This window comes from Pseudochaenichthys georgianus, chromosome 14, assembly GCF_902827115.2.
Source record: "Pseudochaenichthys georgianus chromosome 14, fPseGeo1.2, whole genome shotgun sequence".
NCBI lineage: Eukaryota > Metazoa > Chordata > Actinopteri > Perciformes > Channichthyidae > Pseudochaenichthys > Pseudochaenichthys georgianus.
The window spans coordinates 15316977-15340041 of NC_047516.1; the positions used below are offsets into that span (position 1 = coordinate 15316977).

Genomic DNA, 23065 nt, shown 5'->3' on the forward strand with positions numbered 1-23065 from the left:
GAATTGATATAAATTAATGTAATTATAATAATATTGGCAATGGATAGAGCATTGAAAAACATGAACCAGCCCCTAAATAGTCACTTATCTGAATTCACTGAGGATGTCTGACCTTGAGGTGGGGATCTGTGCCCTTGAGCAGAGGCCCATTTGATGATACTGGCAGGAAGGCGTGTAGGGATAGTTGTAAACTTCATAGCACATGGGATATGGGGCCGCACTGGGGCATGGACCCATGGACTGAGCTTGAGGACGGCACTTGAGAAGGAAACACCTGGGTCCTGTCCTGCTGTCTTTTTTGAGGAAAAACCGCTCAATGTTTTCTCTTCTTCCTGGGGCGATATTTATAATCTGGCATGATATGACAAAGCCAAGAGCACGAGTAAGTGAAACATACGATACATACAATATCAGATCAGATTTCACTGAAAACCTACAGTATATCTGCACACAGGACTCAACAGTAACCTTGAGTAAAACGTGTTTACCCTCTAATCAGCTGTGTAAATGTCCATACCAGGGAAATGCTGCCAGTGAATGTATTTCAGTATGTCAGCCACTTCATAGTAGGGCCTCTTCTTCTCCACACTGAGTTTGGGACCACTCACTGCCCAGCAACTGATAGGTGTACGTCATGTTGACTAAAGAGGCATCTTTTTTAAAGGGCAACGCCGATGGATGCTAGCCCAACGAAGTAGGCATTCGGGGGGCCGTTAATGTGTCCATTCTTGTCTGGGACAGTCTGCAACAACCTAATATCTGAAGGTGATTTTTTTTTGGAGACACAAACATGAGTTTAGTCAATTTTTGATTTGAATTGAATCAGCTATAAATTGTCACACATGTACATGGCACCTGCCCCACACATATCTAGACACTTCATTAAACCTGTAATAGTGGATCATTGGGCAGCAGGGCCCAGGGAATAATGTGGGGCTCAAAGCAAACTGGCATCTCTAACAAGTCCACACAATGTACAGTACTTGGTCCATTTGGGTAATTACTACTGCCGCCCATTGCATAATACAGTCTTTATTTTGACTTAAGTGATTTCAATTTGCTACCCGGATTTAGGCATCACATTTTAGTTTATTCTAGTCAGATTTTTTTACTTTGTTGTCATTGATTTTTGACCTTATTGTTATTGTCTTGATTTAGGATAACTTTAATGTCAAAATATGACTTGGACTATATCAATTTTGATTTGATTAGCTCATAATTACATTTAAAAACATTTTTTGACTTAGTGTCTCATAATTTTGCTCCACCGTACAATTACTGTATGTTTTCCCTATCTCTCTCCATACTTTCACACACCATCACACACAGGCCCTATGGGGTACTGTACCTTCCTCCGTTGGCGCGATAGTAAAACTGATTGACCTGACCATCAGCTCCTGTGGATGAGGTTGGGGGTGAGGTGGACTGGACCTTGGTTCAGAGGGTCTCCAGCTGCACCCTGCCTTATCTTTGAGACCCGCTGCAGGACCAAGTCATCCTTAGATGAAAAAGGGTTCACAGTACTGACCTGGAAACAGTTGTGGAAAGTAAGAAGTGCATTTACGGTAAATACAGATTCAAAGTACTTGTAGTTTATTATTATTTTCATGTGACTTTATACTTTTACTCTGCTACTTTTTTTAAGATGTTAAAACTTTGTTTTTCGTTTTTGTTACAATAATGAACAGACAAATAAAAATAGTAAAAATAAATGCTTAGGCTACTATGTTTAGAAAATATTATGCATAATATACATACATAAAATACGTACTTGCACACACATCTATACAATCGTATACACACTTAGATGCTCTAACAGTATGTGCTACGTGTATACATATTTAGGGATGTAGGGCTAACAAAGACAGGGTTCTGCTACTTCATCACCACAATGTTTGTTCGATAACTATATGGACTGGTTACTTTTGGCAAATTGATGAAAACTAAATGGATAAAGAACAAACAAATGATGACGTATTTGAAGAGGTTAAGATAAACTTAATTAAACCCTTAGGGGAAATCATCAAACTACCCAGCAGTATCCTCAATCGTTATAAAAATAACCCAAAAGGATGATGTAAATACCTAACTGATGATGATGAATTATAATATAGGCCTACATCCGCCTATGATTATGATACTATTACATAGGGAGTTTTTCTGCATTGACTACTTTGGCTTCTGATGCTCAAAGAATATATTGTTTTACTAAAGTAACATTTACAATGCATTACTTTGTTTTCAATAGAGTAGTGAAAGGCACTGACCAATGGGGGCTTGTAAATGTTGACCCCATTTCCGGTAAATCCAGCGGATGAATCTGATCCGCGGATCCGGTCTGCAGGCACTGAGAGGCGGCCCCGACTGCCGGTGTCCTCGCTGGGTCCTGGCCCGTGTTTCTGGTTGACCATAACGATTTTATTTGAACTCTCATTGTTATTATTTTTATTGCAAGGACCGTCGCTGTAATTCCGATTTGGCTCTGTTTTGTTTTTTTAAACCCGTATTGTGACAACTGGAATGCTCAGACAACAGAGATCGGGTTTGGAAATAAATAAGAGCAACGTTCCAGATGCAAAATGTTTTTATTTCAATTATAATCATACTGTTAGCTCTATTTTTTTGTGAATACATGTAATGTCCCCTACGTGATTTTTTTTTTCAGGACCTTTAGTGCTACTCAGTGTAGAAACATTATGTAACAAGTAAATGTACTGCATTCATAAAATTAGCATAGAAATACACTTGTGGGACCAAAAGTACAATTACTCATTACAGCAAATGGCCGAATTGACCATCTCTTGAATGTTTTTGCTTATGTCTTCTTTAGACAAAAACAAGACAAAACTCTCTGGTGGTGAAATAATATTTCCTTTGTTGGTTTAAAACTGTGTCCTACATTACTGACAATAACACACAAGTTGCATACTCTTACAAAAAATGAAGAAACCGAATCTTTATGTTATAATTTAATTTAATGTCGAATGAAGTACAGAAAATATAGAGAACAATCAAATGAAACGAGCTTTAACCAAAAGAAACAAAAACATGATTCCCTTAAACTATGATTATGTTATTAGTAGCTCTCACATATGAACAAAAGCTTACAAGGACACTAATCAAATATTAACTAATAGCTATGGAATCATCCTTCTGAGAGTAACAAAATAAAGATTTGGGTCGAGAGCATGGCCTCAGAAAATGACAAGAGGCTCGGCTAAGCTGTGTTAACACATCAAACAGCAAAAACTATACACAAAGTCACACACTAATTCATTCTATTCTCACACACACTTCACTCAAGACCCCCAAACCCTTAAGAATGCTCTCAGCTAACCTTAAAAATAATTCATTCAAACTCAGCTATTGAATGAACTCCTCCAATGTCCATGTCAAATTGAAGGCAGTTATTTCTTGGCGCAGGTGTGTGAGTTGCAGATAGGCAACCTTTGCACCAAAAGACTACCAAGTTTGCTGACAAAAACAGTTTGTAATTACATGTACATTGCTAGGTTGACCAAAAATGCTGAAGTGAGCCACCGTCTTAAATATGGAAAAAATGTAGAGGATGATAACGTTCAGTCTTGTAGATAATGATTATCATGTCCCCTTTTTATTCAAATTAAAAAAGATGACCCTGTACCTCTATCCATAAACTGTACACTATATGGTTTCATCATTATTCGCAATGTCAGCAACAGAAGACTTTGATATCGAACTCAAGGATATTTCAATTTTTAGTACCAGCACAAAGCTGTGTTTGAACATGTAACTATTATAATTGTTTCTTCTTGTGCCAATCGGGTTCAATTCAGTTCAATTTGTTTAATAAAAGAATGTTAGAAATAATTTCTTATATATTATTTTCATTACACAAGCAATTTGTTGAATTTTAGCAGTATTCTGAAAGCAGCAGAAAGGCATAACTGACGACACATCTGTTTAATTTCCCTTGTTATATCTTTATTGCGATATTCAACAAGGTTATCACTTATCGCACATTTTCCCCATCTTGAGAGGAGAAACCTTTCATTAGTAGAAATCTAAATAAAACACTGACAGACTTTAATCAGACGGAGGCATCCAGAAAGTTACTGCTCATTATAATATTAAGAGCTGAACATTTTAGGGACCTTTGTTCTGGGCATGTTAAGGTTTCACTCATCAAAAAACTTTAATAAAACTGTTGCTGTTTATTGAACATGAAATTATTCTGAACTGCTACAAGACTGAGCAAAAGAGGAAAGGGGAGAAAAAGGTCAAATGCAATTCATCCATAAGGCTCAAGAATAAGCATACACTCACTCTGCTCTCTGCTGGAGGACCAGAGTATGGATTCACTCAAATGAAGACTTTGTAAATGTTTGCACTGATTGTTGTCATAAAGGGGGATATACTGTAGTTAATTTATGAAACAGGAAAAGAGGGAGAACCTTTTCACCCACAGGTAAGTAATGACTATAGGCCAACAGTGAAGGTGGGTTAACACCTTCACTGCTCTTTAAGTCTCTCTGTATGACATCATTTCACACATCAAACAGTTGAGGGGCACCTGTGGGTGCTCTGTCCTCCATCAACATGTCACAGGCTGGGGGATGATGAGCAGTCGCCAGCTCGCCACAGACAGCAGAAGCAGCGAGAGAAACATGCAAGGTTGTCTTCAAGTACAGCAGTCCTTCTGTGGTTCAAACTCTCATAATGTCAGACATGCACCCTCACACACTCAAACACACACATTTGCACTCCTTCATTTTCCAAAACTGCCAAAGTTAGCGAAGGCATCCTGTTTGGGAGGAACCATGGCCAGGCTGATGGAGTGTGCTGCTCCTGGCACTCCCATGCCTGCCATCCCGCCCATCATCACTTGGAGCGGCCATGCCCAGATTCATGCTCATGTTCATTCCCATTATGCCTTGGTTTACAGGAAGTCCTCCCATCCCCATGGTCCCTGTGGTCATAGAAGGGGGGAGACTCGATGACAAGATAGCAGGCATTCCCATGGCGTTGCCGGCCATCATAGGATTGGCTGGTGGTCTGATGGGGGTCACGTGAGGCGGGGAGCTGAGGTTCAGTCCTCCGAAGTTCTGGGACAACAGGTTGAGGGGCGGAACTCCTGCACATAACATGAGCAGGGAGAAGTTAGTACTAGGTTTTTCCAGTAAGTGAGATAGTAAAACTGACAAACGGTCAAGTCACATTTATTTATCTTTTTTACATCTGCAGGCTGTACAAACAGAAGATGAATCACAATTTGGAAGATGATACCTTGCTGCTGGATGATGTTGTGAGTGTGGGGCGGTGTCTTGGAGGGGTTGAGGCCTGCTGATAGGAAGTCCAGGTTGATGTTGACGGAGGGGTCCGACCAGGTAGAGCCTAACGATCCTGGACCTCCAACACCAACCTTCTGCTGATCAAAGGGCTGCTGAGAGCCTCCCAGGCTCTAAAATAAAGAAAAGCATATTGTGAAGAACTCAAACTGAATGCAAGTAACAGCCAAACTGGAACTTCATACTAGGGACAAACTGATATCGGCATGTCATTAGTATCAGCAGATAAAGGCATTCAAATTAAATATTGGAATTTGTCAGAAATGTATATTTCCTCAAATATGAAAGGCCAATAGGATGATGTGTATACGCACATGATGTGAACCATTGTCAAAGAGAGTGCAAAGGTGAATGTGTGCATTTAAGAAAAAAAAAAAGGTATAGTCTATGTTTGCATCTGCCAGTGGGCCATTATAATGATATTGAGGCTTCTGCATAGACAACATTTAAATATTTAATTATATTTGTGCTAAATTATCATACATGTGTGCATTCCTACTTTAGATTTATTGAACTAGAAGCATTCTTCAAGGGTGCACTGACATCAATCTTTATATACAGGGGTGCACATAACTGGTACGCAGGTATGCATGCGCGGCAAACATCTGAAATGCGCACCGTCACTTGTCTCACTAAGTGCATTTTTAGAAGGCGCTTCGATCACTGGACGACAGAGCCGGTGTACAACGGAATTGTGCCACAACTTCCGGCACGAGTCCCACGCGTGTGCTCTACTAGCGCCCACCCCTCCCGCCAACGTACAATACTACAACACCCCCACCGACAAAACGCACCCTCCCCCCCCCCCCCCATCGACGTTCGCGAAACAGAGGGGCTGAACACATAACTTTGCGTGGGCAGCCCTGAGTACCAAACATTTTCTCCTGGTACTCACTTGAATAACTCACTAAGAAAGTTATGTGCACCCCTGTTTATATAGGTTAGGAGTCCCTGTCCAGGAAGGGAACCATACATACCTGTTGAGAGCGAGAAAGGGGCATTGTTGGCATAGCAACAGACGCCCCTGGTGTTGCACCTCCCAGAGAGAAAGTCATGCTCTGAGAGGCGCTCAGCGTTGCGTGTGGATTGGTTAGTTGATGGTTCATCCCCCCATCAGATCAAAGAGCTCTGCAGAAGGTGGGACGGTGGCAGGTTTGGAGCAGGGGGCGGACTGGACGCTGCCGAACAGATCAGTGACGGGCTGGGAGGAACCGGAGGGGGAAGCTGGCTGATTGGCTCCAAAAGCATTCCAGTCTCCAAATTCCCCGTTTCCATTGGATGGGGCAGCAGCTGGCCACAGGAGATTAGAGACATGTTAAATTATTATTATTATTATAACATTCATCTTGGGCTTTGACACAAACAGACTCTTTCACCTCGTCCTAAACGTACGCCAATTTTCTAAAAATCTTTGGGCATTGCCATAAACTAGCATCTAATAAAAAGGCTTTGTGGATTTGTTTTGTTCATCAGTTGATCTTAAGTCAGTTTAATTGTTTCTTTTGTACGCTCTTGTACAGTGATGGACACAGACTCTCTCCATATCCCTACACTCAATTTTCTGTATGAAATAACTTTCCCCCTTGGTCCGGTCAAAATGTACCGAACAAAAACATCTGATGGAGGGAAGACCAAGTTACCTGTGGAGTTTGGGAGGCTGGCAGAGGCTGCAGGAGAAGAGAAGTCAGCAAATCCACCAATGAGGCCTGAACTGCCACCTGGATGGTCAGAAACATGCATTATTAAAAAAAAGAAAAGAATCAAAGGACTAACAACTCTCTGGTCCAATAAAGAGTGACAGGACTTGTACACCACCTTTTAAATGATCAGATTACCAATCAATTAGAAATTAATTTAATAGCAGGATTAAATGTAACGTTACATTTTAATATAATATTATAAGAATGGTATACACTTCACATATTGGAGTCTAACACATTGATCTTTACAGTGTACTGGTATGTTCCTATTGTTTTGTATTTAAAGCAAAACAAAAAGGGTAGCACACTACAGTACAGTGCAAGTTATTTGTTTTGCAAGAGCAGCAAAAATAATCCAGGAAGAACCTGAAAGTTTGCATGTAGGATCAATTTAATTGTAGGGGTAATGGTGCTGATCTAAGTTTAAATCGGACAACACTAGGGTGCCAAACTATTGGAGCCCTTGAAAGATGGCAGCATTTTCCCAACTGAAAGGCTAAAAGTACACTGTACTGTGATGTTGTTCCCCTTTCCTGCTTTACAAACAAAATAATGACAACATTTCAGCATTTTATTTTTCTCTTTGCATATTTCATTTTGAGGTCATCCATAAGTAACGGAAAGTGATTAAGTTAAGTTTCTTTGTAATACTTAGATCAGTTTACAGAAAGGAGGCAATTAAGTTATCCTCCCAACTTTTTACAACACCTAGACCAAGATCCTGGCCCTTGTTTTTTATATCTTTGCATTCGTGAAAGTTTGTATTTACCTATTGCAGTGCTCTTATTGGATAAAGGGTCAATCACTAGTAGGTCAGCTAGGCCGCCACTCGAAGACTGCCTGAGTGATGACTGAAGACAGAAGCAGAGAGAAGCAGTGATTAGAAATGTACAATTCAAAATGTATCCCACATTTTTAAGTGTGTGAGTGAGTGAGTGTGTGTGAGAGTGAGTGAGTGAGTGAGTGTGTGAGAGTGAGAGAGTGTGTGAGTGTGTGTGAGCGTGCGAGAGTGTGTGTGTGCGCGTGTGCGTGCGTGTGCGCGTGCGTGCGTGCGTGCGTGCGTGAGTGCGTGCGTGCGTGAGTGCGTGTGTGTGTGTGTGTGTGTGTGTGTGTGTGCGCGTGTGTGCGCGCGTGCGCGTGCGTGCGTGCGTGCGTGCGTGCGTGCGTGCGTGCGTGCGTGCGTGCGTGCGTGCGTGTTGTGTGTGTGTGTGTGTGTGTGTGCGCGCGTGTGCGCGTGCGCGCGTGTGCCGTGTGCGCGTGTGCGCGTGCAGTGCGTGCGTGCGTGAGTGAGTGACGTGCGTGAGTGTGTCTTTCACCTCTGGGCTCTTGTCTCCGGTGTAGTGCGCTGCAGCTCCCAGGTCCCAGAGTCTTGTTGCCTGTTGCTCCGCTGCGTTTCCGCGTGGTCGTCGTCGTTGTTTCTGTTGCCTGTGTGATCTGAATGCTCTTCGTTGTGACAGTTTCCTCCTCGTCTTTGAACTCAAGGGTTTCCTGCCTACCGTTCCTCGATGCTCGATCCTCCTCGTTGTCACTATGGCAACCGGACATGAAGGAACGAATGAGGAACAGCACTAAGGAGATTTTGTATTGATTGTTTTTTGTATGTCTGTGTGTGCTTGGTTATGTAAGGGTAGATATTTATTTTAGGTTTCTACCAGAACATGTTTACATGCTTTAATGTATAAAAAAAACACATCATTTTCCCCAGACTGTCTTTCCGAGTATACCAGTATCAATGCTTCATTTAGCAAGCTTCTCTTTAAACCCTTCTTTAGAAAAAGCACAGCCTGCTCTTATAGCCTTGGGAGATACAATTGAAGTGTCGCTGCGGATAAAGAGACACAGATTGGGGCGGTATATTCTAATAGGCCTGAATGTGATGTGAAGGGCAGCCAAATCAGATTATATGTAGCCTAACTCAAATGACAGCGAGGCTATGACTATCTAAAGTGCGTGGCGAGGTGATACTAACAGTGGGTGCATTTACCTGATTCTCTCCGGTGAGTCGTCTCGTTCCTTCTTCCTGAACTTGTTGATTGTGTCGTCTATGGTGCTGCCTATCTTGTCACTGATCTCTCCGAGCTTCTCGCTGAATGGGAAAGCTCCTTTGCTCTTATCCCAGTCCTCATCCCACTTACTCCGATCCAACTCGTTAGCTGGAAGGAAGAACACGTAAAAGAGAGAGAATAAACCTGAGCTGTTTTACAGACATCCGTCAAGAACTATATAATTTAAATGTACACACAAAAGAAAATCCTTGCATTGTAGAAGTTGGAAGAAGTAAATGTTTTTTAACTATTAAATCAGTGATTTTTTTTGTGGATCGACTTGTTGACTAATCTATTTACATTACAGAATAAATAATATCCGTAATACTTGGCAAAATAATGACGGTTTTTAAAAGGTTTTTAGTTTATGGGCAGACAAGGCTCAACTATAATTGATACCGTTTTGTATTTCACATCATTGAAGAAATCTCTATGTATAGACTTAATAACAAAATGTCTACATGTCTGCTTTACATGATATCCATTAGGGATGCTCCAATCGATCGGTGCTCTCTAAAAATGCCTATCGCGAGAGCCGATCACATGACGTCAAATGATGATGTAAAATACATGACACTTTTCTCTGTGCGCAGCAAAACAAGCTCGCCAAAATGGCTTCACCAGTCTGGCAGTAGTTTAAGGTGTCCGAAAATGACAATAAAATAGCGGTATGCAACGCGTGAAGCAGAAATCCTGCAGCTCCGCCCGCTGTGACGGACGGACGAGCAAAACACACACTAAGAGTTAGACCTAACACACTTGGCTATTTTATCTACCTCTGGAACCAGCTAAACTAGTTATAGATATATGTATTCTTCACTGTCGGGTCACTCAGTCATTACTGGATCAGCCTGTCAGGAGAGAGAGAGAGAGGGGGGGAGAGAGGAAAGGAGAGAGGGGGAGAGAGGAAAAGAGAGCGCTTCGGCTCATTTCTCCCGTGTTATTATCAGGGTTCTTACACCTTTTCCAAAGTCAAATTCAAGCACTTTTCAAGCATTTTCAAGGTGCATTTTCCAGCTTTTCAAGCATCTTACAGCTGTTGTAAATTACATATTTATATACACATACTCAAATGATTATTTCCCTACCTCACATTCAATCAGATGTTCTTTATGCTATAAAACAACCACATGTGTGTTTCGTGATAGCATTCTACACGAGGATGAAAAAGTAAAGAAAAGAAAACTAAGTTTAATATTTCAAAATTAGTGACCTGTATGTAGACTGGGCCTCCCATATAACCTGTCTGAGCCAATATAAAACAATCAGCCAAATCACTTTTCAATACATTATTGATTAATTGTTGAGGTACTTTAGGTTGGTAGTGAACGCAAGTCAGAGGTACATGGTGTACTTCTACTCCACTACAGTTCAGAGGTACATGGTGTACTTCTACTCCACTACAGTTCAGAGGTACATGGTGGTACTTCTACTCCACTACAGTTCAGAGGTACATGGTGTACTTCTACTCCACTACAGTTCAGAGGTACATAGTGTACTTCTACTCCACTACAGTTCAGAGGTACATGGTGTACTTCTACTCCACTGTAGTTCAGAGGTACATGGTGTACTTCTACTCCACTACAGTTCAGAGGTACATGGTGTACTTCTACTCCCACTACAGTTCAGAGGTACATGGTGTACTTCTACTCCACTACAGTTCAGACGTACATAGTGTACTTCTACTCCACTACAGTTCAGAGGTACATGGTGTACTTCTACTCCACTACAGTTCAGACGTACATAGTGTACTTCTACTCCACTACAGTTCAGAGGTACATGGTGTACTTCTACTCCACTGCAGTTCAGAGGTACATGGTGTACTTCTACTCCACTGCAGTTCAGAGGTACATGGTGTACTTCTACTTCTCTACAGTTCAGAGGTACATGGTGTACTTCTACTCCTCTCCAGTTCAGAGGTACATGGTGTACTTCTACTGCACAACAGTTCAGAGGTACATGGTGTACTTCTACTCCTCTCCAGTTCAGAGGTACATGGTGTACTTCTACTGCACAACAGTTCAGAGGTACAAGGTGTACTTCTACTCCACTACAGTTCAGAGGTACATGGTGTACTTCTACTGCACTACATGTATTTAACACCTTTAGTTACTTCACAGATCTGGATGAATGATGTGAAATATAACCAAGTGTTAAATCAACTTTAGTTTCCCACCTGGAGTAAATCCACAAGCTACCCTGCAGAACACAAAGTCATTCAGACTAGCTGCACCTTCACCAGCTTTGAGAACACTTTCATGATCAATCGTTATAAAACACATCATATATATTATTCTGAAATGGACCAATCTGCACAACGACTACTTTTAGTGTCGCTACTTTCACTATATTTAGATGAGAATACTTTTCTATTTTCACTTGAGGAACATTTTGAATGCAGGACTTTTACTGTAACAGAGTATTCCTACACTCAAGTACAAGATCTGAGTACTTCTACTTTTACTCAAGTACAAGATCTGAGTACTTCTACTTTTACTCAAGTACAAGATCTGAGTACTTCTACTTTTACTAAGTACAAGATCTGAGTACTTATAATTTCACTACAAGATCTGAGTACTTCTACTTTTACTCAAGTACAAGATCTGAGTACTTCTACTTTTACTCAAGTACACGATCTGAGTACTTCTACTTTTACTCAAGTACAAGATCTGAGTACTTCTACTTTTACTAAGTACAAGATCTGAGTACTTATAATTTCACTACAAGATCTGAGTACTTCTACTTTTACTCAAGTACAAGATCTGAGTACTTCTACTTTTACTCAAACAATATCTGAGTACTTCTACTTTTACTCAAGTACAATATCTGAGTACTTCTCCACCTCTGGTAGTGTATTAGCCTGAATTGTAGCCACAAAATCACGCAGAGCTGCATAAAAATAGACTCACAATGGTAACAAGTGGAAAATAATATTTACAAATGTGTACAATGATTTTTTAGGTTCAACTCAAGACACCTGACTTATACATCTTCAAAGGAAGACTGTGTTCATTCTACAATTACATGGGATTAAAACAAAATGTAGTTTTACTTGTATAATACTTCAATTTTATATAAAAGACAGTTTGTTTTCATCTGTTTTCAAATAAACAAAGTCTTGGCTTTCAGAATATTAAACTTGTTTCGGCAAATTCAGATGATAAATACAACTTTGAAGCTTCGGCATAATTACAAGCGGAGAACGGACTAATGTAACGTCACAGCAAGCATAACAACAGCCGGTGTTTCTTGTGAGTGTTTCCCCGTTACACAAACGCAAAAATACACAAACACACTCGCGAGCTTCCCCCAGACCAGTAATACAAACGAAAATGTGTCTTCGGGTCAATGTGACTGATTTCGATAGAACAAGTCACATTTGGTTTAGGCACGAAACATACTACCAGTAGAAATACATTGCTTTCAAAATCGCTCTGTGTCGAATCAATAGATTATATTTCATGACTATAACACGAAATGCAACGTTAGCCTAATCTAAAATGCTCTTCTACGTCGTACCTTTCATGTGGCTCGTCAGCGCAGACTCTGCCATCGTTATTTTTGCAAACTTTGCAGGAGGCTACTCGTGGGCTTGACCCTCGTCTTAGCCATGGCTTGTATTTGTCTTCTGCTAACCAACGCTCGTTGAAACGGCAACCTCCTGGCACACAGTCATCTATCTCTCATCAGAATGCCCCGGTCACAGTAACACAAACACTTGCAGGTCGCGCGCATCGTGCGGGAAGGTGTAGCGGAGCTGTTTTATGTAGAAGAGAAGCAATTCTTTTCTTTTAATCTAAAAAGCGAACTATTCAGTCACACAGCAATTTTTTGTAAAAGTAAAGCATTTACATTTTCAAGCACTTTATCTCAATTTCAAGCACCATTCCCAAAATTCAAGCACTTTTTCAACCTTGAAAACACCACGTCAAATTTCAAGCATTTTCAAGGATTTCAAGCACCCGTACGAACCCTGTATTATCCAAAGTTAATGTAAACTTGAATAATGTACTTCATTTGAATGTAATAATTATGTTGGTTGTTGTTTGTGGAAGCACCAGTGAATGAGCCCCATTAACTGAGTTTTAAACATCACTTTAAATGGAAGATCCCCATAGGCCCCGCCCACTCGGTCGGATCGTCGATAGGTATCGGCCGATACTGATTCCGGCCCCAAAATTGGCGATTGGAGCATCCCTAATATCCATCATTCAAAGCATGTATAGGGAAAGTTATTATAACCATTTAATTCACATTTGTCATTCGCTGTCAAAGGAGGCGCACTGAATTACTTACAGTTCTTGATAATTCCGCCTACTCCTCCTGCTAATACTACTGCTCCTCCTCCTCCTCCTCCTCCTCCTCCTCCTCCTCCTCCTCCTCCTCCTCCTCCTCCTCCTCCCATACTGTCACAGGACACTCCGATGTATTTATCTTTGTTCTTCTTGGCTTTCTTCCTTTCCTCTCTCAGTCTGTCGTCGTCCTGCACAAACTCCACCATCTCCTTCACCTTCTGACGCACATTGATGCCCTGATCCTTACCGCTCTCATCTGGACAGACGCACAGAAAGAAAACTCAGGAGGACTGGTAGAAATGCTGGTTAACTCATGATCGTGTTTTTTTTATAATACAGGAATGCTAGCAATGAAATGAACAGAATTCCGTCTTGTTGAATACACTGTATGCATGCTCCCCGGAGAAAGAACTCTGTATACTTTGATCTTTCTAAAAGTGTTTATTTTGCAAACAAATTAACATAAAAGTTAAGACGAATTTTCATTAAGAGACTCACCAATGAGGTGGTAGTTTTCTAAAGATCGCAGGTCGTAGATGTGTTCTCTGGCGCTGGTGACGACTCTTTCAGACCCATTCCTGATCAGATAGGCCAACAGTAGCAAAGCCTGTGTGCAGAGGGTGGAAAGGGATAGTAAGAGATGGACTGAAAGACGTGACAAGAGAGTTAACTTTGGGGAGGATTTAGGTTCAATTGCTTTGACAGAAATAATCTTTCCTTAAAAGAAAAAAATCAGTTCTGCTTTACTTAACTGTCCCTTCTTTAAAGAGCCTGTGACACGGTTTTCCCCCATCATCCAAACCCATCAATTTGAGTACATATTGTCCCCTTGAAAACCGTTACTGAACTGATTTTGGATATTTGTACTTTGATAACCATTAATCTGCCTTCAATGTTGACAATTTTCTGGATCTTCTCGCGGATTCTTCAAGTCCCGCCAAATGATGGGTGACGTCATTGCGGGCACAGCGCTCCAGCTGCACCGTCCAGGATCCCAGCATCTGCATGTAAACCTTTATATATATACAGTCAGATGTAAACGCACGACGGCGCACACAGCAGCAAGCTCAGACAGCGATGACAGGTTAATGTTGAACGTGTCTGAGAGCTCATATGAGGCTGAAGGATCGGTTTATGTTGTATCTGTTAGAAGTTTAGGAATGAGGTGCGTCAATATGGGCGATCATACGGTCATGTAGCCAGTGGTGGAATGGGACTACAAATCATCCCGGGACTCTCGACCGGCCCACTTCGGTACCGCTAGTAAATTGTCAACGGGGGGAGCGGGGGATGTCAGGGTGCTGTAGATAGTAAATGTAAATATGTAAATATTTGTGTCACTGCATCCTGGTAAAATACAAATATAATGTATAATGTCTGTGTCTTTGACATTAGCGCTGCTCGCCACCTGTGCCCTGTACTACGAAGCCAGTTCAACAGACCCTGGATATGTTTGAGTAACAAACAAACTAACAACAACAAACTAACAAACGAGATATCGCTAAGCGGTCCTACGACGCTGGTTATCAACTCGGTAAATCAAGCCAGGGTTTCTCTCTCCAGCTGAGAGCGCGTTCACGTCTAAGACACGAGTGGATCTGACTTTAAATTACATTTGACTCGAGTGTTTCGTCAACATAATGTGTTAAATAATACTTCTGCATCCAGTCTGTGACACTGTGAGTGTTGCACGGCCAGATGAGGCTGGAGAAGCTGACTCAGATAAGGAAATATATGATATATTATGATATTATATGATCGATGATCTGATTGATGATGTAATATGAATGATAAGTGCGACACGTCGGCGTCTTCTCTGCATACGGCAGTTGAAACTGTATTTCCTTTATCCTGTAATATGACTTGAGAGATTTAAACTCCGCACACTGAGTTGATCTCTGTTCTATAGACGCCGGAGGCGTCAGGTAAAATAAGTTATTTAGCCTTCTCAAACCTGAGCCTCACGCGCCGCCTATGGGGGATGTGCTAGTTACTTATCCGACCGGCCCACTTCGGTACCGGCCCATCGGGATTCGTCCCGATGGCCAGTCCGCCACTGCACCGAGCCCACGTAAATTGTCAACGGGGGGAGCCTCGCTGCGGGGAAACGGTGGACCTAGTGTCCCGATCGGAGTGGGAATAATAATAATAATCCGTGCATTTTATCCATTAATTTCCCCAACATTGTGGTAAAAAAAACACACGTTTAATCCATGTTGTTGGTGTACTACAACTACAAAAAGCATCGGTTTGTTTTCTCATCAGGAAATGCAGACCGGCTCAAACAAACGATTTTTAATCATCATCCTCACTCATCATTTAATGTATCATATGTTCGCCGAATTGACATGAAAGCACTAATAAATGTAGTTTCATCCACTTGAGTTTACAACCACAAAAATAATCGATTTGTTTTTATATCACATCCGACGGGAGGAAATTCAGCAGCTCTCACTCCCGATTTTTAATCCTAATGTAATCATCATCTTCACCACGATCATTTATGTTTATGTCGCCGAATTGACATGAAAGCACTGACAAATATGAATATACTGTAGTCAACTTCATTAAAACGTTATTAACGTGCCTAATCTCAGTAATTCACCATTTCTACGCATGACACAACACACTTTGTCCGTGTTTGGCTCTCGAAGCGTTCCCGCATTGACGTCACTTCCGGCTTCCCCCAAAACTTCAAAATGAGTCAAGGAATTTCCCCGCGATGTTCGAAATTATTGATATTTAACGGAACGGTATCGCTTTTTCTTTTTTAAACTGACGGTTCGAGATTACTAGTAGCCCAATATTTCATTGCACAACAGTTGTTGGGATGCTGTCACAGGCTCTTTAAACTTAAAAAAACCCAAATCATTCAATCTTCCTTGGCAATTTCATAATTTATAATGTTTTCATTAAAGTATTTTGATTGTGTAGGAAGGAAACAAATTCAGTTATAATGCAACATTGCTCTAAAATGTCACACGATACATACAAAAGAAAAACAGAGAATGAAAAACCCAGAATGACATGCATCCAATTAGATATATGGGTGTGTGACTTCGTTAACAAAGAGGAACAGAGACTCGGCTTTGATGAATCCTGATACAACAATACAGAAATGAGCTGCACAGAACAACACCACAGTTACAGTACAACACAGACGCATCTGGGGAACACCCAACGAACCACAGTGTAACGATACCTTGTACACTCGTCTCCAGTTCTTCTTGTTGTCCTTCAGCATCCTGGTCCACAGCATGTTCATCACCTCTGGGAACTGCTCATACATAAAGGTGGATCTAACACACACAAACACAAGACCACAAAAGTTAAAGTGCTTTGAAAACCCAATGCATGTTAACCAAAACACAATCAGGTCAAGTAATCGGGGCCCGTAGTACAAAAACATCTTGACCTTCAGATACTATCTTACCTGTGACAATTGTAGAGAGGGTTTAGCCCTCAATGCATTACGGATTAACAGTTCCTAATTCAATGCTCCTACCGTAACTTAAAATAGGAGTACCGCATTAAAAAGGAATCCTAAATTGCCCAAATCTTCTTACGCAATGAAATATCAATAGGGTCTGTGTGTATGCGTGTCCAAGACATACTTGGCTATTTCTCCCATCAGTTGTCCGGAGGGTCCCCAGGGGTCGTCATTAGTTGCCTCTCTCACCTTGGACTCGATCTCGGAGTAGTTCATCACCACATTAGTGCTGTTGACACAAACATTTTCTTTCAAATGTACTCCAACACATTTTGATATTAACATCACTATTTCAAACATGTAAAGGTGAAACCCTGTGGCTTTGCTTTCTTATCTTACTGTTAATCAGTCTGCATTGCAAGTTATCAGCAAATGTTCTGATGTCCTGATTCCCTCTTATGTCAGACAGACCCAAATACACACATTTGTACATCTACACACTTGTACACAACACAGATGCACTGCTACACATGAGAACGCCTCACTCGTGCAGCACACACTAAAGCTGACAATACGTTCAAAAAACAGGATTATAACAACAAAGATATCTTTTATGCAAGTGTCGTACAGACAATGAAACCATGTAAGACAAGGAGAATCTCAGCTGCCTGAATTATAAATGACAGCTTTCTAAAAGCCTGACCCCTGGACTTCAGAGGTGGACACACCAGCGTTGTGTGTAAGAAATTATTCAGCTTTACAGGGCACAAAAGGGAGATGAGAAAGAAAGAGTGCATGAAAGAGAGGGGAGCAGGGGGTGGGTGTGTATCCATCTGTGTGTGTGTGTGTGTGTGTGTGTGTGTGTGTGTGTAAGACAGTGAGGTAAACACAGCCAAACCTCGCCATAAGCAATGCCTGCTTCCTGCCTGCTTTGCTTCTGTGTGCTCACCAGCTGCTGTGTTTGTTTTCCTGTCTGTGTATCTCTTGATGTGCATTGCTTGCTTTACAGACCCCCGAAAACCACAGCACTAAACATGTGAACCACACAGTTTTCACTTCATTTCCTATCATGTTCTTTTTTCAGATCCTCTTCGCCTGTCCCAATCTCCTGATTCCATCTTCCTCTTTCCTTCCACAGCACCTTTCCTTGCCGTCTCTTTCCCCTATAAGCTCTGCCACTCTCCTAGCTGAAGGAAATAAGAGGCATCTGTACATCACAAGAGCTGCCTTTGACTGTGTTATTGTCGGTAGATAAGACGGACATAGACAGCGAGAGCTCCATAGTAGTGTGACTCTTCATCTGCAGGGAAAGCAAGGCTGCTGCTGCCAGCTCTATTGAGGTAGATCAATAATGGAGTGTATTCATCAGGCCCAGCCAGGCACAACCAAAAGCTGATGGGAGCTGGTGTCTATTATTCCGTTTAAATCTCTGTTGAGCTCTCAGACTGTGCGACTTTACTGTATATTCCCTCTTCTTATCTCCTTTCTTCTCTCTCTTCACTTATCTTTCCTTTATGCAAATCAACCAGTATTTTTCCCTTATCACATTTTGCTAAATAATTTGACAAATAAAGTGTGAAGCCAGCCAGAGAAAGTAGGGTCTCAAATGTGGAAATGTGGAAAATAGAGCTATGATTTGGAAAATTTAAAAAGAAAGAACTTAGGGACGACCTCCTCTTGGAAGCCTTGTTGGCCATACCAATGTTTTTATCATCATCATGGTCTGTATTTAAAGAGGTATACAGGGCAAAATGAATGTTAGAGTTCATCAAACTCTCTTCAATAAAAACATTATTTTGGAATATCGCACTCTCCTTGCCACTGGGCATTTTCTCTAAATAAAAGTTTTCAAGGTTTCAGTATTCAGATGAAATAACTACAGTCTGAGTGTTAATACAACACACCCACACAGTATACCTTACACTGCATGTAACCTTATTTTCAGAATTGATAAAATGCAAGTGCACATTAACAAGTAGGGCTTACTTATTTGGGAAGAAAATTGTAATTAAAATTATTTTGACTGCAAATGCAATATGATTTACACTATTGGAGAGAATGCTCAGTGTTGCAGAATCATTCTCACTTTCAATGAGAAACATATGAAGTATATACTATGGGTCATATTTTACTCCCTTAAGGAAAAGCATTAGAAACACCGCTCAATATAATGCAGTCCAGTTCAGCGGCACTGCGAACTGTAAATGTATATTTAAATGAACCCACTCAGACAGTTTCAACCAAAGCCGATATTCAAATTATATTTCGATAACAGAGACGAGTATGCCACTTATAAAATGATCTAAGAAATTAAGACGGACATCAAAACTCTACCACCAAAATGTAAATTAATTGACAAACTGTAGGAAAAAACCCGAAATGATTAAGAAGAGTAAGCAACTAATAATGAATTGCACCTAGATTTCACTCAGTAGCTGAATTAAGTATACATAGGAAGTTTTTGCTATTTTATGTTATCTTTAATTATTTGTACAGCTCTTGTTACTAGTTTCTTTACACATTAAGATTATTATTACAAATGAAATCTGCCTAAAGAGCACTTTTATCTCTCGAGGTATATGTTCATGCTAGTACAGTGGCACATTAGATTTTGAACACAGGTATTTTTAACTAAAGTTAGTTACTTTAACGTAAAATAACTGAAAATGTCAACGATGGTTAAACTCAAAATTATTCAGATAACGTGCCTTTTCAAACAAACAGGACGGTAGGCTGTTGTTGTCCCACCTCTTCTTCCTTCTCCTGGGTAACAGTATAATGACTATATCAATTATACTGCCCATTATACTTGAAACAAAAGATATCCCACAGACACACGTCACAATTAAGCATGTAGTCTAGCACTCAGAGAAATAATCCAAATATAGTAGTCTGCATCAACAACAGTAGCCATTACAGTATGATCTGTATGGACGGTATGGACGAGCTTTGTTGTCATAACTGTCCGCGACCAGGGGGTCATCGTGGGCTGCGTTGAGACATGGTTGCTCGCTTATTGCCAGGAAAAGTACTATCCACAAACAATTATCTGGCGTATTAGCTTGCCATCCTTGATGCTTAGCGTCCCAATGAGGAAACAATGTTAGGTAAATGCATGGTTTAGGTAGCGGGCATCAGCGTGGGACAGGGCGTGATTCCGCAGCAGCACCAACACACAGAGACGACCTGGGCTTAGCAATACTAGCGAAAACAGCTAACTGGATAGCGTTCGTTGTGGTTTGGAACTAAATGAAGTCGGAGTTTGTAATTGTAATTTCCATGGCCTATATGAATAGGTGTAGAAAAAAACATGCAATGGGAGAATCTATTGTTAAACAGTGTTGAAGATTGGCAGCTAGCCAGCTAGGAAGAGCTAACAGCTGAGGGGCTATCTCCGTGACGTATCCTGTCCTCTCTCAGCGATAAAAGCTGCTGATGCTGCCCGGCTAAAGCTGCTGATGCTGCCTGGGTAAAACCGCCTAGCTAGCCGGTTAGCTTAGCAGCCACTTAGCGGTTGAGCCAGTAGCTCCACCTGCTCCTCGGTATTACTTACGCTTTGTCCACTAGCTCTCTGACTTTCCACATATTTAGCATCTCCGCACGGAACTGCGGGATTACCGACTCGATGGTGTGTTGCCCCCGTGCCTCTTCGCCTCACAAGACAGAGGAGGTGTCCCGTTACCGACGACAATCCCCCCCCCCCCACCTCCTTGATAAGCTCCGGTAGTACAACGGCCGCTGCGGTTAACGGTTCGGCCCCAGTTGCTACGGGAAACGTCGTTCTCTGCCTACGTCACTAAAGCGTCGATATGTTCCCTCGCTTATTAAATACAACAAGTGAAACGATTAACCTATTATTATCACAATTAAATAAAAAAACGGTATGTTACTGCCAACATCTAGATGGTTTTGGTCCTCATTTTTAGTGATATACACAATACAGTAGGAGAAAGCATGGGAAATCAGTTATACATAGCCTACTGTGTCAATTCAAAGCAATGGCAATGTCAAAGCAAAATTGTGTTGGAAAATGTTTTATTGTATATATTAATACATTTGGAATAGAAGAATAGAATATCCCATTAATTAATATTTACTTCCCCCCCCCCCCCCCCCCCCCCCCCCATTGACAGGAACAAAGCCACGTTTTCTGCACTTTATTCATGCAGTTAAACCAGACAGCATCCGCTTATCTAATGTTAAACACATAAACTAGCAAGAACTTTAAGTTATTAATCAATTATATAATCATGCAAGTTATACACTTGTCAAATATTATGTATCACTGCTGATTTGTGTCTAAAGGTTGGCCCGGACCTGAGGGAGACTTGCCCAAGTTTACTTAAAAAAAACGTGTGTGTTGTGTAGAATAAAATAAAATGCAGACATTTAATAACTGACCAAGAGATGTTTGTTTGTTTATATAGAAATGAAGCTATTGTTTTTGGCCTTTTGTTTGTCTGTGGAACCAACTTAGAAACTAAATTAAACATAATGAGGCTTGGAGTAAATGTATAGTTTAGAAGTGCTTAACACAATTTCTTGGAGATATTTGTAGATAAAATTCACCTGCAACTCTCATCCAAAAGTGTCTTTTTTTAAACAAACTCAGCTACTCTTCTGTTTCTTGTACAGATGTTGTTAGCAGTAGGTCTCTGCCTACGCGTGATAGTTCAAACAAAAGAAACATATAGAGCATCACAATAGTGCATCAGTGGCTTATTCTTATACTTCAGTGTTAGTATTATTAGATCTCAGGGCTGCGTTTGACACTGTTGACCACAACATATTACTAGACCGACTGGAAAACTGGGTGGGACTTTCGGAAACAGTTCTAAATTGGTTTGAATCCTACTTAAAGGACAGAAACAACTTTGTTTCTATAGGTAAATACACAGTTAAAAAATATGACATGTGGGGTACCTCAAGGCTCCATCTTGGGGCCTCTTCTCTTTAACGTCTACATGCTACCACTGGCTCAGATAATGAAGAACAACAAAATAAGTTATCATAGCTATGCAGATGACACACAAATATACGTAACAATTTCAACAGGAGACTATGCTCCAATTCAAACACTGAGTAAGTGCATTGAACAAATCAATGACTGGATGTGTCAGAACTTTCTCCAATTAAACAAAGATAAAACTGAGGTAATGGTTTTTGGAGCCAAGGCAGAACGTATAAAAGTTAGCGTTGAGCTTCAGTCTGCAATGTTAAAAACAACAGATAAAGCCAGAAATCTAGGTGTAGTCATGGACTCTGACCTGAGTTTCAACAGTCACATTAAAACAGTTACTAAATCAGCCTACTATCACCTAAAGAATATATCTAGGATTAAAAGACTAATGTCACAGCAGGATTTGGTAAAAACTTGTCCATGCTTTTATCTTCAGTAAACTCGACTACTGCAATGGTGTCTTCACAGGTCTTACTAAAAAATATATTAGAAAGCTGCAGCTGATTCAGAACGCCGCTGCTCGAGTCCTCACTAACACTAAGAAAGTGGATCACATCACTCCTGTTCTGTCTGAAGTCTTTACACTGGCTTCCTGTGTGTCAAAGAATAGATTTCAAAATACTGTTGCTGGTTTATAAAGCACTGAATGGTTTAGGCCCAAAATACATTTCTGACCTCCTGCTAAATTATGAACCATCCAGATCTCTCAGGTCTTCAGGGACTGGTCAGCTTTCTGTCCCCAGAGTCAGAACTAAACATTGTAAAGCAGCGTTCAGTTATTATGCTCCAAATATCTGGAACAAACTCCCAGAAACCTGCAGGTCCACTGCAACTCTTACTACTTTTAAATCGAGGCCGAAGACTTTTCTTTTTGTCGCTGCTTTTAATTGAACTATTCATATCTTAGACTGCACTGTAACTTTTATCCATGTATTTTTTCTTTTAATGCTTATTTTATTAGCTTTTCTTTTTAATGACTGATTTTAAATGCCATTTTCTTAATGTATTTCATTTTTTGTAAAGCACTTTGAATTGCCTTGTGTTGAAAAGTGCTATATAAATAAACTTGCCTTGCCTTGCCGTTAAAATCTGTAATGCAGGATTTAGGAGCTGTATATTTGTATTACAATGTAATCAAAATAATCACAACCCTATCTACTTTGGTTTTGCAAAAAGCAGCCTACTCCCCTAACATGTTCACATGTCTTCCGCTTCTGCTGCCAGGCTGAGTGTGTTATTGGCTCATCCGCTCAGTCCACCACAGCTTGTATTATTGATATGTTGGCTCAGATGTTTAGGTCTCCAATC

The 23065-nt window shown here is 40.8% G+C and overlaps 1 protein-coding gene and 1 long non-coding RNA gene across 2 annotated transcripts; both read right to left on the reverse strand.

The window, feature by feature from the left end:
• Window positions 1–310: 310 nt before the first annotated feature.
• LOC117459014 (uncharacterized) lies at window positions 311–2505 on the reverse strand. Its single transcript, XR_004553472.2, has 4 exons — window positions 2268–2505; window positions 1349–1528; window positions 518–759; window positions 311–351 (listed from the first exon to the last, which is right to left on the reverse strand). It is a non-coding gene; the product is annotated as an uncharacterized lncRNA (long non-coding RNA).
• Window positions 2506–2962: 457 nt separating this feature from the next.
• On the reverse strand, window positions 2963–20568 carry LOC117458641 (clathrin interactor 1-like). The gene is given in 15 exon segments (XM_071205395.1): window positions 2963–4864; window positions 4866–5113; window positions 5266–5440; window positions 6305–6432; window positions 6435–6617; window positions 6968–7045; window positions 7797–7878; window positions 8344–8388; window positions 8390–8555; window positions 9012–9180; window positions 13369–13623; window positions 13866–13974; window positions 16570–16666; window positions 16982–17086; window positions 20351–20568. Coding segments are annotated over 15 exon segments (1998 nt in total). The 5' UTR covers window positions 20392–20568; the 3' UTR covers window positions 2963–4747.
• Window positions 20569–23065: the final 2497 nt, after the last annotated feature.